Genomic DNA, 20,205 nt, shown 5'->3' on the forward strand with positions numbered 1-20,205 from the left:
CTATCAACGCTGCCCGAGTGACTTCTACTCTCCGGCTCATATGATACAGCGGGTTCAGCCCTAGCGAAGCCACCCAACGAAGCCAGACAACGCAGTAGTCTGAGACACACACGGAATGGGATCATACTGTCCCTCCGAAATGTATCCAAGCATGTTTTGAGCTTTACAACTCTCTCCGTAGACAGGCTTGCCCTGAAAGACACTGAGTCCAGTGACAGGCCCAGGTATGATATGCGCCGGGTCGGCGTCAACACGCTCTTTTCCCTGTTTATCTGAAACCCTAGTTGTACAAGGTGCTCTATTAGCTGCATTGTGTGTGCTCTTGTCTCTTTCTCAGACTGTGCTGTGATAAGCCAGTCGTCTATATAAGTAGCGAGACGGATGCCCTGCTCTCTTAGAGGGGCAATCGCTGCCTCTGTACATTTCACGAATACTCGTGGACTGAGGGAGAGACCGAACGAGAGAACCATGTACTCGTAGGCTACCCCCGCAAAAGCAAACCTGAGGTATTTCCTGTGCGGCGGGTATATGCTGATATGGAAATAAGCATCCTTCAGGTCGATGGAAGTGAACCAATCTCCTGGGCGTACAAACTTCAGCAGAGCGGGATGAGTGAGCATTCTGAACTTGTACTGTCTTAAGTATCTGTTCAGAGCACGTAAATCCAAAATCAGGCGCAGTGTTTGGGACCCCTTCTTCGGCACTAGGAAGTACCGAGAATAGAACCCTGTCCGACTCTGTTCGGGTGGGACCACCCTTATAGCTCCTTTCCCCAGGAGTGAGGAGATTTCGTCCTGGAGGATGTGAGCTGATTCCCCAGTTGCCCTGGAGTGAACAATGCTTTTGAACTTTGGGGGCTGGTTGCAAAATTGCAGTCTGTACCCATGTCGTATTGTTCTTAGTACCCACTGAGATGAAACACATGCAGTCCAACTGTCTAGCCATGAGACACTCGCGCCCTCCAGTGGTCGCAGAGTGCATCTGCACGTGCTTTGTACTGCGCATGCGCGAGCCGGTCGCGCTGTAATAGCGTTTAAATGGCTCATTGCCTTTGAGGGCATGGAAACCCTCCAAGGCTTTTGTTTTAGGCTGTTTATGTTTTGCAAAAACAGGTGAAAAACAGGAAACACAGAGACACCTTGCTTTATTGAACACAGCTCTGGAATGAGTGGTTGTGTGTTGAGTGAATGGGCTGGTAGCCAAATGGAACATAAAGTGGGGATTAACCCATGCTCCACCTGAACATAGTGGGGCCTGTCAGCATGGAGATGGCATTCAGGGCTCTCACGGAAAGCGCCACTGTTTATAAGACCATTCAGTCATGTTAGACTGAAAGCGGTCAGCTTTGGAGGGCAACGTAGGGTTGCTGGTTGCTGAGCGGCTGGGGTGCAGGTGCGCTGCCACTAGGGGCTCCATTGGAGGCATGCGCAGAAGGCCTTCCTTCTCCATACCTTCCATGTCGAGGGCAGATCCCCCCTGAATAGGAGTTTTGCCAGTAAATGGCTTCTCCTTCCAGAAAGTAGCCAACTCCTCCATCAGTTCAGGAAATATGGGGAGTAGCAGTCTTGCAGCCCGTTTTGCCCGTGGCAGTCTCTTCCCTTCGTAGCGTGACTTTGCAGTCTCCGCACTTACGGTCGGCCACGGGATGTCCAGCTTGTCAGCTGCGCTCTTAAGCACATCCTGCAGGTCCACACTTAGAAGGGGCGACGGTGGCGTCCCATCTGGGTCATTAGTGGCCTGCATGGCACCGGGATGTTTTGCCATCTGGGTGGGGTGGAGAAACGGAGAGTCCTCGAATTCAACGTCCTCATCCGAGACGAGAAATTCAGAACCGCCATCCTCATAGTCCTCCTCTGCCTCTTCCTCGTCCTCCTCTGCGTCTAGCAGGGTGGGCAGGGGGTCGAGGGAATCAAGTTGGTCACCCCAGCTAAGAGCCACGGGGGTGGACGATTCAACGGGCATGGTGGCCTGCTGTAAAGTCGGCGTAATGGTAGCGCCGGACACAAGGGGGTCCTCGCCTGAAAAACTGGCTTGGCATGCCAGCCTACGGCAGAGGCTTTTAACGGTAAAACACGCGCAGTGCTCGCACGAGCCCGGGTCATTCAACGCTGCCTGGGCATGTCGCAGCCCGAGACAAATGGAGCAGACCTGGTGAGTGTCCCTGCTAGATATTTTATTCCCACAGGGACACGTCCGCGCTGGTTCTCCGTCCCCAATAGGCACCGCCTGCATTGCTGCAGCCATTTAGCTGGTGTGCTAAATTGTGCTTAGACTGTGCTGTTAGAAACAATTGGTGTGGGGACCAAATAGTACTGCAAGCTAATGACTAGCCGAAAGTCGCAACTAACATGGTGGTTAGTTAGCAGGGCCCATTAGCTACATAGCCGTTGTTTGGAGACAAACCGACTAGAATAATCAGAGCTATGGTGAAGACACTAATCAATAATTTTTCTCTTCCTTAACGACACTAAGCGCCCGTCGACGGAGGTATTAACTCCGTCTGTGGACAGTGAAGCTTAGGTATCGCAAGGGGAGAGAGAATGAAGGCTTCTGGAGTGAAGCGAGAAGAAGGTTTTGAATGAGGTTATGATGTCGTGCTCCGTATTATATATTGAGGGCGGTGCATGAGCATCACAGCTGTCAGCCAGCCCAGGGGCTGGCGTAGTGTAATAGAGCTTCTGAGGTATACGCGAAGGGGGCGTATCCCATAGTGAGACACCGAAACGAATGCTTGAAAGAGAACCCAGCCATTCACACAGGCAATGCTTTTATGGACTTTTTTAACAAAAAGATTGAAAATATTAGACAAACAATAAATACCATATTACTAAATCCAGCCTGTCTGTCATCTGGTGTGGATGATATAGAACAAAACATAGAAGAAAAACTAGAAGACTTTGACCCACTACCACAGCTAGAATTGGAGAAAATCATCTACTCGTCAAATTGTATGACCTGCACACTTGATGCAATACCAACAAAACTATTTCAAGTAGTATTACCAGTCATAATCAATCCCCTTTTAACAATCATAAATTCGTCCCTTAGACTGGGTCACATACCCAAAGCATTTAAGCATTAAAAGCAGTTATTAAACCCCTGATCAAGAAACCGAATCTTGATCCTAGTGTACTATCCAATTACAGACCTATCTCTAACCTTCCCTTCATATCTAAGATCTTAGAAAAAGGTGTGGCCCAACAACTTAGGTCATACTTGCATAAAAATAACATATATGAAAAATTTCAATCTGGTTTTAGGCCACACCATAGCACGGAAACGGCTTTAGTTAAGATAAACGACCTTCTTCTCGCCTCTGATCGAAGCTGCATATCCATGCTAGTTCTACTCGACCTCAGTGCAGCTTTTGATACAATTGATCATACTATTCTGCTAGAAAGATTAAAACACATGTTTGGAATAACAGGAATGGCCCTATCATCATTTAAGTCTTACCTCACAGATCGCTACCAGTTTGTAAAAGTAAATAATGTTTCTTCTGTTCATACAGAGTTCATGAGTTTTGGAATTCCCCAAGGCTCCATTCTAGGACCTTTACTATTTATATTATACATGCTGCCACTGGGTAGAGCTATTAGTAGGCATGGCATTACATTCCACAGTTACGCAGATGACACACAGTTATACATATCAGCCAAACCAGATGACAAACCAACACTAAAGAAAATGGAGGACTGTGTTAAAGAAGTGAAGCATTGGATGTCATACAATTTCCTTCTGCTAAACAACGACAAAACCGAGGTCCTCCTTCTAGGTCCAAAACCTGCTATAAATAAGGTATCAGACTTAATACATAATTTTGACTTCCCTGTTCTCCCTAGCTCATCAGCTAAAAATCTGGGTGTTATGATTGATTCAGATCTATCATTATGAACCACCAAGATTACTCAGATCTCAGGGCGCCGGCCTCTTACTAGTACCCATAATTCATAAGACCTCAGCCGGGGGGAAAGCTCCTACAAAGCCCCTCAGCTCTGAAACCATCTTCCAGCTAGTGTTCGGGATTCAGACACAGTCACTATGTTTAAGTCTAGGCTCAAAACACACTTGTTCAGTTTAGCCTTTGGCAACTAACCTCTTTCTAGTTTAAGGTTGTCGTTCCAGGAACTCATGGACATGGGGAATCAGGGTAAACGCGGATGATGTGCTCACAATCTCTCTTGCTTGGAGCGGAAGGATGTCTTTGCCTGAGCTCCTTCTGGTTTCCCTCCTCCCAGTCTGTTACAGTCAGATCCATCACTACACTAATGAAAATATTCACATGCTCTTTTTCTTTTCTGCACTCAACTAAACTAACTGCTTCCCTTTACTGTTTTCTGAGAAAATGGTGGCCCACTGATGGAAGATTGTTTGCTGGATTCTCCTGCGGCCCAGACCAGACCAGCTGCTCACCTCTATCTACTGCTGCCAGCCTCTCACCATTCACCATGATCAACTACACTGAAGTAGAAATGGACTCAGATTAGCAACACTGACTGATTCTTCCAATCTGATGCACTATTATTATGCCCCAAGATTAATGTCACTATTATTATTATTATTATTATTATTATTATGTAGCATATCGACACTTCATTGGTGATAATTTAAAATTCAATCTATAGTTTGATCAGAGGAGGATGGGTCCCCTTTGTGAGTCTTGGTTTCTCCCAAGGTTTCTTCCTCCAGCCTCGAGGGAGTTTTTCCTTGCCACTGTCACCTTCGGTTTGCTCGCACTGGGCTTTGATTTAAATGTTCTGTTCTGAAACTGTGAAGCTGCTTTGTGACAACGTCAGTTGTAAAAGGCGCTATTTAAATACATTTCATTTGATTTGATGTTTGGCTCACATCACACTATGAGTTTTGGGTTTGTTACCAGTTAACAGTGTCATCTCCAAAGATCAGTGTGTCTGCTGTAGGTTCGTTAGAGTTTTGTGACCGGTTGACACTTCTGGCACATTCTGTGTTGTGATTCTCACAAAGGATATGCAGTGAGTGGTTCAAATCCGTTTTTCAGCCGAGGCGGAAAATAAGACCGATATTCTGGTCTGGTTCTGTGCTGTGATCTCTCAGCATCAGTATTAGGTTTAGTAGCTGAATTTCCTGGACCAGCTGTGTTACCAGGAGTAGAAGACAAGACTACAGAGCTATACAAACACAGCGTATGGTTCTAGCTTCAATCTGCACCCATTGCCCATCTCTAGCTGTACTCATGGCAGTGTTGCAATCCACATAATCCTCTGGTCTGGATCTGTGACCCTTCACTGTCTGCTGCTCTGTTAAGTCCTCAGCCCTCTGTCTGCTGCCAATACTCCCACTCACTGTTACTCCTCGCACAGCTCCAAAATGCCAGTCTTTAAACTCTGATAGCAGGTTCCGAAAAATCCCTTTCCAAAGCTGACATTCTCTGTAGAATTTGGTAACAATTCTGACAGCACATGTGTTGAACAAAAGGATGAGACATTTCACAAGTTTCTTCTACTTTAGCCTGTTGAAACTGTCCTGGTTCCTAGAGCAATCACACTACTTTAAAAAGTATTAAAAGCAGAAAATATTCAGTTTTGGCTTCGTAGTACTGCTGACTTGTGTATATTTAAAAGCACTGCTTACTTGTGTATATTTAAAAACTCTGATACTCTATCACAGAAAATCAAGAAGGTTTCAAAAAAATAAAAAGGAAAGAAATAAAAGATAGCAGAGCTAAGCAGCAAAGTGTCTGAAAGGCAAGGAAGCAGGAAGCAGAAAGTTGCTATTTATCCAGTAAACCCCCTGGATAGACTTGTCAGAGAGGAAAATAATATATATATAAAATAAGATATATATATTTTAGGGTAAGGGGAAAGGAGAACTACTCTCTTACAAAAAAGACAAGCCAGTTGGGTTAAAGTGCCTCAACAGGAAAGTGTTCTCAAAAGAGAAAAGGCCTCTTGGGGATCTGAGGCCAACGAGTTAGAAACACAAAAGAGAGCAAGAAGCTTCTTTTGGGAAGATTCCAAACACCAGCATTGTCTGGTTCTGACAAACTCAATACTCCAAGCTGAAGACACAGACTGAAGGCTTAATAAAGGGTTAAGCCACAGCAGTTGTCAGTCTGGCCAATTACCATGTAGCCTGAGACATGGTCGCCCCCTGCTGGTGATATGACAAAATGAAGAAGAAATGCACTCAAACTATTCTTGAATAATCTAAATTTCTCTGCTTGTATGTTTTCTTTTTGTTTGACAAAATCTGCATGTGTTGTGCTGTGATGTATTGCTTTTCTTGAGAAGAGTGAAGGCTTCTTCACATAATTTAAAGACATGACAATCATCAGCAGGTCATTGCTTAGACGTTTTTGCAAACTACATCTAGTTGATGCCAGAGACACGGCTATTGGATGAAATTACAATCACTGTCCTCAGAGCCTAATGTATAATTTTAAAAGCACATTTTATCTGTACAACAACCAATGGCTTTTGCATTAGGTGCGCTCAAATATATGTTTGTTTAATCTCATCAATGCATTCAAACTACACAGTCTGTTAGGGCAGATTCCCCATCACCTCAGTCTATTTCTCAACACATTGACTGAGAAGCCCACAGTTACCTCTCCACCTTGCCTCTTCTATACTGATTGATAAAGAGGCCCATAGAGCACACAAACAGCAATGCTGCATAAACAACAATAACATTATGACCACCTCCTTGTTTCTACACTCACTGTCCATTCTCTCAGCTCCACTGACAGCAGGAGTACTTTGTATCTCTACAAGTTATACTGTGCAGCCACAGGTTGGCAACACTCTCTGACTTTACATCTAAAGGCGGTAATAAGTTAGGTCCGTATAACAGAGTGGACAATGACACTGAGGACACAGAGTTTAAAATTTCCAACAGTACTGCTGTGTCTGATCCACTCATACCAGTATAACTCGCACTCATTTGCAGCATTTAACAGATGCTCTTATACAGAGTGACTTCCAAACAAAAAAAACTAACACAACACCACCACTTCAGTGCTGAAAACGACCTGCCACCCAAATCCTGTAGTTCACCTGTACATTCAAACCCCAGTGAATTCTGTGCTATCTCTGTGAACCAACCCCAACCTCTCTGCAGACGAGAATGTCCCGCACTCAACAGCTACCCCTCCCTCTCCCACACCATCTCCACAGACACAACAGAACCACCTTTAAAAAACAACAAAAAATCCACCCTTACGCCTGGCTTCTGTCTCAGGAAAGGTCATATTCTGACACATTGGGCAACTTAGAGTGAATAAAGTTTAACTTTAAACTTAAAGTTAACTGAGCAACTTTCTGACCAAACACCAGTGTTGTACCAGTATAAATTTGACCATTATAGGTTAATGGAATGAAAATGCTTGATTTGTGGTTGAAATGAAAATAACAGTAAAAAACTATTGTTTTTGAGCTAGACAGCACACTGAATTGCATATACACACACATACAAAGACACACACACACACACACACACACACACACACATCAACCTACACAAAAACATACAAACATACACAAAAGACACATTAATAATTTACCTCAGCATTGTTAGAATATTCTCCAAGAGAGACATTATCACTGAACAGGAAGCTGTCATCTGGCAGTGAATAAGTTATTTCTCGCTCAGCTGTTGCTCTAGGGAAAGGCTTAGAGTTCTCCAGTGGTGAAGGTGTACTGGGCATACTTCCAGGTGTCTGACTCCCGCTGTCAGCTTGATCAAAGACGTGCAACTTGGACAAATCCAAACTCAAGCCCTCAGTGTTCCTGGGTTTTGGAGGTTTATTTAGATAACAACTAAATGGAGAGTCTCCTGGAGTCTCTTTGAGTGACAGCATTTCTCCATTGTCCAGGCTGTCTATTGACCTGCTGTCTGAAGCACTGTCTTTCTCTTCATTCAGCTTCCCCACACTGCTAGACAATGCTCTCCGGTCAAATGGAGGCTCCAGTCTGTTTCCTATGCTGCTGGGGCCAAGCTCCACGCTGCCCAAGCTGGCTAAATCTCCTGAGCCTGAACTAGGACCTTCAAAATCAGGGTTCCGGATCAACAAACGTATCAGTGTGTCCTGCCAGCATAACTGACGTGAAATCTGAAGTGCAGCATCTGGCTGAGTCTGAAGTAGAGAGTGTAACTACACACACACACACACAAACAAATTAATAAAAAAAATTAACTGTTAAAGGCACACAAATTTAACTGTTAAAGGCACACAAACAGCTTTACATTTCATTTTACATTCTGTGGAATTTAGTGTTATCGGGAATGAGAACTTACATTTTGAATATACAAATGAGTATGAGGGTCTTACCCTTTTGCAGATGAGCAGACGAACCCTGGGCCCTGCTCGGTGTGTTAGCTGCACCAGAGCCATCAGGTCTTTATAGTTCACCACAGTGTCTGAAGGTCAGAGAGCAAAAATCAGGCACTGTTAATTTTTGTTAACAAAAACTATGATGAAAAATATTTGTTGATGACATATATTTCACAACGAAAACTGAAAGTGAATTAAATAAAATAACCATTTGGAGAGAAGATAAATGATGAAATCATTTGCACCTTTCATAAACAAATAAAAAATACATTATATTGTGAAATACTGATTTATGACTGTAGCGTGGGAACTGTATTATTTATGCTTAATTTTGATTATTACTTATGTTATTATTATTATTATTATTATTATTAACCCTCTAGTAGAGAATAATAATTATTACAATCATACACAAGATAAGATGTAAAATATACTATTCCAATCCATTATAGCTTCACATAGGGCCCATCACATTCTCTTCTTACTTGCAGCAACCAAATTTCCTGTTGAATACTACACCTCAACACTAAGGTTTCTGTGGCCGTTCATGATCCAATCAGCAACTGGCTATTCTTAAAAACTACAGTTACTCATTGAGCCCAAACCATGAGTACACAAACCAGACACTGTATCACTAGCTCTTCAGAGGTGTCATCAGGTAGGCACCTCCTCTCATTGGTGTTTAGCTGAATTAAGCCCACAACACATCCAGAATGCTCAACAGTGAAGTCTGGCGTCCGAGACCCACCCAAGCCAAGCCAGCTTTACAGTCTTACCTAGTTGCTCCCAGCAAAAAGGTAATATGACTTGCCTCCATCGCCCACAACTCTTGCCAGGAAATGTTCTGTTCCTCTAGATTCTCTCATCAAAGCCACTGGCCTTGTTTTACCTGTGATACTGCTGTTGCACACCGTGCCTCCTCCTCCTGCTGCAAATAAAACTAGTCATCATTTGCCTCTCTCTGGTGATGTGGCCTTACTAAAAGCTTTCTACGAATCACCTGACCCAATGCCTGCTCTTCCGCATCGTACTTGGCCAATCACATCCCTTAGTTCTAATGAGCTCCTGGCTACCTGCACGGCCACTTTTGGATTCCACTTTCTTCCTGTTCTTGTGATTGGCGCTGATGATTTATCCACTGCATCTTTTGATCATCTCATGACTCACCTTTTCAGATTTAAATTCCTCAACTAAACTTGTGAGTGTTAACTCCAGTACCCCTCTCCCATACCATGCCACGTTACTTAAACACTGCGGCACCCCTAGACACTTCTTTGGCCTTGTTAATAACCTCTCTACTTCTGTGATTGAAAATCATAAACTGTCAATGGCCAAACTGCAGACACCACAATTCCAACTTCCCTGGCAGGCACGATCCATCAATGCTATTAACAGCCTTCACCAGTTCAGTTTTAGTCCCACAACTTGTTCTGTATTGTTTAGCACTGCACTATACCATCTACTTAAACTTTTCACTGGTCTCTCCAGTACTGTACGGATCATTTCACCTTTCATCAAAACATTTTCTTGCACAAGTTTTCCTCTGACAATAGACAGACTTCTAGACTTGCTTGGTTTAACTTTCAGCCTAGCCAACCTTAGATTATCATTTAACTTCACCAGCAACTGACGTGTACATATCCATGTAAGCCCCAATTGTGGAGAGCCGAGTACTGTCATGCAACCTTTTTCTGCCTACAACCCACTTAGAGGGCCTAATTACTACCTCCATTGACATTGTAAATGTTAATGGTGAAACTGTACATCTAGACATTATACATATTTCTAATCGCTGCCATGATGTAACAAATTCCCTTACACTAATGCAAAATTGTATATCCTCAAAGTATGATTTAACCAGCCTAGTAACCTAGTATAATACTCTATTATAGAATTTGGTTACAATTTCCCACTAGAATGTGGGTTTTTACTAAGCATTTTATAAATTAACTCATGTGAAACCCCTTATAAGTCTGAATATTAATAATAAGAAAGTGATATCGGTTATGTATGACTAAATATAATCTAACTAAAGGTCGCTGTTCTGGCTGGTCTATAGGACTGTAGCTGACAAGTCATTGATGTGACTCGTTAATCAGTTTCAAAATTGGTGTCTGGAGTGGATGTGATTCCTTATTCTGGCCAAGAAATAAATTTCAATAAATAGGCAATAAACAGACAAATACAGTAAGTTGCAACTGACTCTGATGAAATTATTTCCCTTAAAAGGGTTTAAATATATGTAGCAATATATGTAATTAATTAGCTTTGTTTCTACCTGTTGTCTTGCTTTGATTTTCGTATGTACGGTGACCTTGAGAGTCTTGAAAGGCGCCAAAAATAAAATTTATTATTATTATTATTATTATTAACTCAGTATGACTAAAATGTTAGGCTTATTTTAGAATCTGGTAATGGTGTCCTTTTCTGAGTGTGTAAGAGATGAATCTCAGACCCACGAGACCTGTTTTGTTCTCTCCGTCTTTCTTTCTTTCTGAGAGACAGGATCAGAGCGCGAAAGGGGGATCCTCTAAACGCTCGAGAGCTATTCAGAGTTTGTGCTCTTGGATCTTATGAAGCTCCTTCCTCATGAGAAGGAGCAAGTGTCTGAGTGGTTATTGAACTTAGAGGACACATGTGATTGGCCCCAGTCTGCAGGCAGAGATCTCAACACAGAGATTTCCTTTTAATACAACAAAAGGGCTCCTTACGTCATATATGACTATCATGTGATTCGGGTTCAAATTTCAACATGAATTCAATTTACAATCCAATATTTTAGTTTCAATTTTCTTTTCTGAAAGATTACCTTGAGTGTGGGTTTACAAAGATTAATTTGGGTTAATAGAGATTATATCATACACATTTAGAGTGAGGAAGGAATCAATCTCTTGCTGGTTACAACCATTTTGAAAACCATACTTTAGAATCTTTAGATTGGACTATATAGTATTGTTTTCCAGATTGTCCATTGGGGTCGCTGTTGGTCCATGCTGGGTTTTCGGTTTCCATTCTGAAATGTTTTGAATTCTCAGAACATTCACTTGGTGATTAACTAAATACTATCGTGTGTGGTATTTGTCTGATTGTCGCATAAGATCCTGTCAATTGACGTAGGATTTTTCCATGGGAGGTAAATCCTGCCATATGGTATGCAGAGCTCTGAAAAGCACCAGACAATATTCCAGGGTGGGCCCTCAGAGCATGTGCTGAGTTGGCTGATGTTCTCACCTCCATTTTCAACTTATCCCTCAGCCAGAGCATCTGGAAAACAAAGACTCCTATATCAGGATACACTTTGTTGGCTATAGCTCCGCCTTTAACACGGTCACCCCTCACAAACTAACCCACAAATTGTCCACACCTGCACCCCACCCTATGCCACTGGCTTTTGGACTTCCTGACTGGCAGGCCCCAATCCATCAGGGTTGGCAACAGGACTTCAGCCAGTATCACCACCTACACAGGGACAAGTCCAAGTGTCCAAGTGTCCTCAGCCCCATTCTTTACACCCTGTGTTGCCTATCACAAGCACAACATTATCCTGAAGTTCACAGATGACACAGCAGCGATAGGACGCATCACTGTTGGAGATGAAGCGGCCTAGAGGAGGGAGGTAACCAGGCTGGTGTCATGCTGTGAGGACAACAACCTCACCCTCAACACAGACAAGATGAAGGAGCTGATAGTGGATATGAGAAAAAAGAAGAGTCCTCATCAGCCACTGTTCATTTAAATAACTGAGTATCCGCATCAGTGAGAACTTCACATGGACACTGAACACCACGCAGCTGGTCAAAAAGGTTCAACAGCGGTTCCTTACTGTAAATGCTTGCAGAGAGTGGTGAAGACTGCTGAGAAAATCACCAGCACTCCACTGCCCTCTCTGCAAAGCACCTACCACAAAGAGGGTGGCACGGTGGCTTAGTGGTTAGCACGTTCGCATTTCAGCGCTGGGATCTTGGGTTCAAGTCCCATCTGGGTGGAGTTTCCATGTTCTCCCCGTGTCTGCGTGGGTTTCCTCCGGGGTCTCCGGTTTCCTCCCACAGTCCAAAAACATGGAGGGTAGGTGAATTGGCTTCTCTCATAAATGTCCTGGTGTGTGAGTGAATGAGTGTGTATGTGAATGAACGTCTGTATGTGTGAGCCCAGATATGGGATGGTGCTCTATCCTGGGTTAACATTTGCATTTGGCAGACACTTTTATCCAAAGCCACTTACAAAAGAGGATCTAACATTCAAACTACAGCACAATTTATACAAATTATCTTACACTGAGTGCAATATGCCAGGAAGTAATAAGTGCATTAAAGAAGACTTTCAGTGCAAGAGATACTCTCGGAAGAGCTGGGTCTTCAAGGATTTCTTGAATGCGGAGAGGGTTTCTGTTGCTCTGATAATGCTTGGAAGCTCGTTCCACCAGCATGGTAACCAGAGATGAGAATAGTCTCAACTGACCTGTACGGGGGGTTGGCCGTGTTAGTTGGCGCTCCTTTGAGGAACGGAGGTGGTGGGCACTAACATATGGTTTTAAGAGTCTATTGAGGTAGATGGGAGCAGAGCCAGTGAATACTCTGAAGGCCCATCATTAGTTATTTAAATTTGATGCAAGAAGCTAAGGGTAGCCAATACAGCTCAACTAATAGGGGCATGACATGTGCTCTTTTAGGCTGGTTGAAAACCAGGCGTGCTGCAGCATTCTGGGTTGAACCCTAGTGCCTGATGCAGTCCTCGAGGTGGACGGTTGTTCCTGGTCAAGAGTATGCTGTGCGCGTTTGGCTGCCGCTTCTCACCAGTGTGTGTGTGTGGATTGTGTGTTCTGAGCGTTCTGAGCAGTGTGGATTGTAAAGCGCCCTTGGGTGTCTAGAAAGGCGCTATATAAGTGTAAAGATACATATATACCTACCACCAAAGAGTTCACAGGAGAGCTGCCTCCAACCTTAAAGACCCCATCCACCCCCAGCATGGACTGTTCACACTTCTGCCCTCAGGCCAGAGGTACAGAAGTGTCAAATGCAAGACCACTAGGTTAAATCACTCTTTCTTCCCCACTGCAATCAGACTCCAGAACCTACCTCAGAAATAACCCTGCACTTTACTGTCTACATGCCACAGTCATTTACTGTCATACAAATGTTTGTTTGAAGTTATTGCTGCTTGTGATTGTAGCACACATTCACTTTACTGTTCACTTTACTAGTTATTTAGTTATTTATTTTATTTTATTTTCCATTTGGCATTCTTGGGGAGGAGCAAAGAAAGAATTTCATTGTACATGGAAACCTATTCCTTACGGTGCATATGACAATAAACTCTCTTTGAACACCTTTTGAACACAAAATTAAAATTGAAATGAAAACAATAAAATTGAAATGCAAGTACTGTTTTGCCATTTCTTTTTCCAAATGTGTAAATATCATCACAAAATTAAAAAATAAATAAATTCATTTACAATTTCAGTTTTCACTCAAGCATGTGTCAGAACTGACAAATTAAAATTAAAAAAGCTTTTTGTTATTTAAATTTCAAAACTATGCTGGTATTTCATAGTCAAATCTAAAATGAAAAAGCTAATGAGGAAGTACATGGGGTTAACATGTGACATTTTTTAAGAGTTAAGTATGTATGGCTGACCACAAATGTGTGAGGATGTTGAGTCACATGACTGACTTCTACTGGTGATAAGGTTTGACCCCTTTTTAGTCACAGGGCTTTCCTGTGGGAGAGAGTTCAAGAGCTGTGTTGAAATTACCTGGTTATCAGTTTTTTTGGATTTCAGGCCATAAACCATGAAACAAAATACTTAGTGTAAGGGCAGCCTTTCTTAGGTGCACCATGGGGCTGTCCTGGACCATTTCTTAAGAGCTGATGTTTAAACAGCGATTGATCCAGATTCTGGAAAGAGGATTTTTATGATCTCCAGCAACTGTTTTATGATTTTGGTCCCCTAAACTGGTGACCCTGGGTGTGTGTGTGTGGGTTGGTTTATTGCAGACATTAATGTCCATCCTCCAAACCTGGGGATAATGGAATTTCTGAGAGGGAAATTGAAGGACAGAGGGAGAGTTTCAGATTGCCCTCAATCAAATGATTTCATTAATTCATAATCCTGAATGCAATCAGCATATTTCATCCTTCTTCCACTAAATGACCCGTTATAAAATCTCTAATTTGAAAACAGAAAATCGTAAGGAGATAAAACCAAAAAACAATGCTCTGGCTGTTTGCTGTTGTCAAGGCGACAAAGCAAATTCACATTTCCCACTGCTCTGTGTTCACAAAGCTGCTGCTTTGTTCCTTTAAAAAAGGTGCAGTTCCTTTAGGAGTGTGAGGTTTAAAATATTTCAAAACTTATAGTGAATAGTCAACTGGCAAAGAAACGCTTCTTCAAGCATCTAAGTGTCATTTGTATCAAATTTTGGAAAATGACTAGTTGAAATGCTCAGAATCTGTTTTCAAGCACCATTTGCATTTTGAACATAAAATGTTAAATTGAAATTAATGTTAAATAAATGCAATAAATAACTGCATATGTATTTGTAATCATCTGGTTTATTTGGCCAACTGTTGTTTATTTTTACTATGCTGCCTGCAGCAAAGCACAACCTATCAAATTAAATTATTACTTGTTAAATTATATTTTTGTTCTTGCTTGGCGTTTATTAAACATAAACAGCCTGTTTAACAATAAATTAATGTCCACTCACAGTGGCATAGCCCAAACTGGTCCAAAGCTCCCTCAACTAAATGCTAATTCCCCACGTGAGAGCTCACATGTAAAGCACTCTCATTGATTATTCCACAGTTCCATGGGTCAAACTCGGAGTCAGAGTGTTAGGCACAGCAGACAGTCACACTTTTCCTTTCATTTCCTCCAGACATGCTGTGTTAGCAACTGCGCCATGCACAATAATCTCTATTAGCCTGTCACTTAAAGCGGGATTATAAATCGGTCACAGAACCGTCATAGAAGTTTTTTTTTCTTCAAACATCGAAAAAATATACAGCAAATTAATAAATATACACAAACAACTCAGTGGAACCTGTAAACAGAAAACGAGACTAGGCAAACCTAGCTTAGCCGGACCACCATTAGCCATATAGCCATTGTCACTGATGTGTTTCAAGCATTTCAAAAACAGGAAAGCTCAAAATACAAAAATTGGAAAGTCTGGAGAAGCTTTGGCGATTCATATCAATGTCTTAGTTTACATGTGATTTTTATTATGATTTAGCTGTGCAGAAAGATTTGGAGCAAAGAATTCCAGGGGCAAAGATTGTTAGGACTGGCATCACAGTCAAGAACGCTCAAAGTTTTCCCAAACAACAGACATAATGAATATACAGACTAGATGTTTTCTCTGCAACCCAAGCAAAGAATAGACAGTCCAATAGTTGTCATAAAATTAGACCAATTTTCAACAACAAAAGTTTGCTCATCTTTAAACAAACAGCAAGTCAAATAAGTAACGTGCAGAACATTTTTTTTTCTGAAAAGCTTCACCACCACTGTTCTTCACCACCACTTTTGTTTATAATATTTCAGGCAAAGACATACACTCATTTGAAATAAGACAAATGGAGCAGTCATCCTCTCCTTGTGTTCAAACTTGCGTATACATATTTCAACATCAGGAGTCAGTCAGTCAGTCAGTAAGGGAAAATGCCTCTTCTAGGCCAGTCTTCTATCCTACCCATTTTTCCTACCCATCAAAATGTCCTACCAGTCTACTGCGCATTTGAATATTGCTTTTACATCAGAATTATGGTGTTTCAGTGCAATGGCCATCATTTCATGCTACCTGAGGTCTGTTCTCTATCCCACCTACAGTATTAATGCAGGACGCACCTTCTGATAAGATAGTTCAGTCTATAAAACTATTATACCTACAGTATTAATGCAGGACGCACCTTCTGATAAGATAGTTCAGTCTATAAAACTATTATACCTACAGTATTAATGCAGGAAGCACATTCTGATAAGGCAGCACACTGTAATAGGACACTTACACTGTAGCACGATTTGATAGACATGTCTATAAATATACGCTATGGTTGGATGATTTGACAAAATAGCAGATTTTCAGAACACCGCCCCATTAGGTGGCCTAGAAAAAACAGCTATAATATTGCTAAACAGAATTGTAAACTTTTTGTGGGTTTCTACACATTGCATTGAAATATACTTTTAAAAATGACCATACAGTTGGTCAGTGTTGATAGTGTAGTGTTTTCTAAAAATAACAGTATGATGATGTAAACTCATATGAAATAGCAGTGCAGTGATGTGTGCAGAGACTTGACTTGGACTTGCCCCTCAAGGACTTGAGACTCAACTTGGAAAAAAAATGACTTGTGAACATCTCTGCTGTGGTAAAATAAAATAATTTGTACTAGTGTTCTGCTTCAGAAGGATAATAAATACATTTGATTTGACTTCACACAAAATCAGTATTTGAAATATTTTAAGGGTTATTTTGAATGCAGATAAAGTAAATAGGGCTGCTGTAATAAGACTCAAAGCTGTTCCATTTCTTGCTATATGAGTGAACAGCTTGTGTTTTTATTGTAAAGTATGTAACTGTATTTATACATTAAGTCAATAATATCATATTCACCATGGAAAGCAGGTATCACTATAACGTGATTACAAAAATGCATTACTTCCAAAGAGTAAAGATTACTTATAATTTTCATCACCAGTGTCCAGTGAGAGCAACAGCAACGTCTCAACTTTTCAATTACTACCCAGTGGCGGATGCTGGTCTTTCAAGAAGGAGAAGCTCAATTTCGGCCAACATCATAAAATGTGTCGGTTTATTTATACGTAAATTCTACCCTCCTTTCCTTTTCAAGAAAATGTTCTGTGACCCTGTCGTACCAACAAGGCGTGTTTTCCAGGGACTTGACTAGTGTCCTCTCAATGGCCAGCAGAGCTAGACTGCTTAAACGGCCTTGGCTCATGTGAAGTGTGTCCGCCTGTAGGTTCTTTGTGACGGTGGAGGGGCTCAGCAGCACCCGCTGGACAGAAACTGCGATAGAAGTCAGTCTCCAAACACAAGCAGCTACAAAAAACCCCACCAGAATTAGAAGCTCGATTTGTCGCTACTTGTTTTTAACAAAGAAAATGCCACTAAGAGCTTTAAGAAAGTCTCCGGTTCAACTCAGAACAGAATGAAAATGTAATGCTCCCACGGATCTTTACACCAAAGGATCACTGATTCGCTTACTTTGCTGTCAATCAAAAAGGGATTCAACCTCAGACAGATCATCCAATCATCATGCAGAAGCTGAGAGTCCGGGCCAGCCGAGGCCAGCCCACTGCCCCATAGACCCCCAGAGACGCTGAGTGTCCGATGGGCAGGACAAAGCCCAGTCACTGCACTTCGCTGCTTCGCTATTGAACTCTGTGGACCCACACTGTTTAAAGCACCGTGCGGGAATGATTGAGAGGAAAGCCGCGTCTTTAACAGTGATAAGAAGCTAATTCTGAACAAAAGTTGAGCGCGTTGTAGTGCATATTTATTCAATGACATGTACACACAACAGTATATATTTGATCACTTATTTTTTGACATTTTAGAGGAAGCTGAGCTTCCCTTGCAGTCTTAGAGCAATCGCCTCTGCTGTAACCTCATATTCTTGTTCTAATAAAATGTCCTTACTCTCGCTGAAGGTTCTTGACTAAAACCATGGTTTATACATTAAAGTTATATTATAATATGTATCTGTTTCATAATTTCCTAATAATATAAAAATACATAAATATATAAACTATATAATTCCTATAATTTTTTATTATCATCATTGTTTCCTTAATCTAGTTTTTATATACACGCTATCGTTTTCTCTTCCCTACATGAACTCTTTGGGCGGCACGGTGGTTTAGTAGTTAACACGTTCGCCTCTCAGCGCTGTGATCTTGGGTTCAAGTCCGATCTGGGTGGAGTTTCTATGTTCTCACCGTGTCTGCGTGGGTTTTCTCCGGGGTCTCCGGTTTCCTCCCACAGTCCAAAAACATGGAGGGTAGGTGAATTGGCTTCTCTCATAAATGTCCTGGTGTGTGAGTGAATGAGTGTGTATGTGAATGAATGTCTGTTTGTGAGTGAGTGTTTGTGTGCGCCCAGATATGGATTGGCACTCTGTCCTGGGTGAATTCCTAGTGCCCGATGCAGTCCTCCAGGTGGACGGTCGTTTCTGGTCTGCTCGCCAGTGTGTGTGGAATGAGCATTCTGAGCAGTGTGGCTTGTAAAGCGTCCTTGGGTGTCTAGAAAGGCGCTATATAAGTGTAAAGATAGATAGATAGAACTCTGCAAGATAATCCAGCATGCAACCACCTCGTTCCTTTGTAGACATATTATAATGTAGGTCAAGCTGGTGGGCCAAATTTAAGACAAACTGATTGTCTCCAACAAACCAGAGGTTATCTTTGAAATACAATTTTTTTTGCGGATATTCATAGGGTTAAGTTTGCCATCTCTCAGTATGCAAAAGTTTGAATGATACCATTTTAGGGTCTGTTTGGGGGGGATCGGATAGCCTGATTGCTATGGTAATTTAGGAGGTGTGGCTAAGGGTGGGAAGATCTTAAAAGGGTTTGTACAGAGAGTGTTAAAGAGAACTTCTCTGATGAAGGCCTGTTGTGTGCACTAAATAAATGTTCCTAAATTCATCAGAACTATTTTCCCTCATTTTCTTCAAGAAGCCAGCCAGCTGAGAACGTATATTTAAATGACATATAATTTATTGTTCATATATGTATATGTTATTATGTGTGTGCAGCACATTGGAAAGTCTTACTGTTCTGGGCTTTCACATATGAATTTTGTCCATGTGTCCATGAGCATGAAATATTTAGATTAAGTTTTCAAGTCCCGGAGCAGGAGATAATGTAAACGAGCTATACCATTACCTTATATAGAAAGAACCCAACCTATATAAGTGAGCAGTTTGGACTGAAAAGAGGAGAGATGAATGAAATTGGCGTGATTCTCTCCCAGCAGTTATGCCATGTAAGATTCTGTTTTTTGTGAAATAAAAATGCATTTAAAACTCTTGCAGAGTTTGTCTGGCAGAGAATCTTCTTTATCACCCACACCACACCACCCCAGAAGAAAACTGACTACAAAGCTGATTGAAACCTTGTATCCAACTAAGAAAAATAGATAAGAGATTTTATCATAGTAATATACTTTTTTCTTTTTTTGAATTTTTAGAGTAAGCTGGAATAAAAACAGCTACACAGGTTATAAACCACAGGTCCCATGTTAAAACCCACACATAAAGTAATGTAATAACTAATATTTTAATCAAAGGAAAATAATTATTTAATTTTTAGCTGACTCATAAACTAGTTCAGGGTGGTGTAGACTGACCTGTGTGCAGCACTTGATTAATGAGGCAATTAACTAGGCCGGGGGTCATCTGGAGGTTGGAGAAGAGTAGTGTCAGGCCAGAGTATCCCACCTCCCTGAGCCTTAACCTTTGCTTACTCTTCTCATATACACGGTCACACATTAACATCGCCTCAAACACCTGTACCCACACACAAACTGATGTCACATTAAGACAACATTAAAAAAAGGCATGAGGTAATAACAATATATTATTGCACAACAAATAGAGTTTGCATTGTTGAGAATAATAAATGAAAAATATGAAACATATAAAAGCATAAACATAAGCTCAAAAAAAAAACAAATGTCCACACAAACTAAAGCCCAGTTTTTTTGCAAGTATTCTCTACCTTAGCATCATCATTCAGCTTTAATTTTTTCTAATGGAAAAGCTTAAAAATTAACATTAAAAACTACAAATAAAATAAAAGTTTGAATGGTAATACATTGAGATATGTTCCTTTAACAGTGACAACATGTTATACAATGCTATACATA

General features: G+C 41.4%; 1 protein-coding gene across 1 annotated transcript in view; it reads right to left on the reverse strand.

The window, feature by feature from the left end:
- Positions 1-20,205, reverse strand: part of nbeal1 (neurobeachin-like 1) — a 203,981-nt gene that overhangs the window by 64,341 nt on the left and 119,435 nt on the right. The window contains exons 25-27 of the mRNA XM_066665227.1: positions 19,687-19,846; positions 8,309-8,397; positions 7,541-8,131 (exon numbers count right to left, since the gene is read on the reverse strand). Of these exons, the coding sequence (XP_066521324.1) occupies positions 7,541-8,131; positions 8,309-8,397; positions 19,687-19,846 (840 nt within the window). The remainder of the gene's footprint in view (positions 1-7,540; positions 8,132-8,308; positions 8,398-19,686; positions 19,847-20,205) is intronic.

Source organism: Hoplias malabaricus, chromosome 3 (assembly GCF_029633855.1).
Source record: "Hoplias malabaricus isolate fHopMal1 chromosome 3, fHopMal1.hap1, whole genome shotgun sequence".
NCBI classification, from domain to species: Eukaryota; Metazoa; Chordata; class Actinopteri; order Characiformes; family Erythrinidae; genus Hoplias; species Hoplias malabaricus.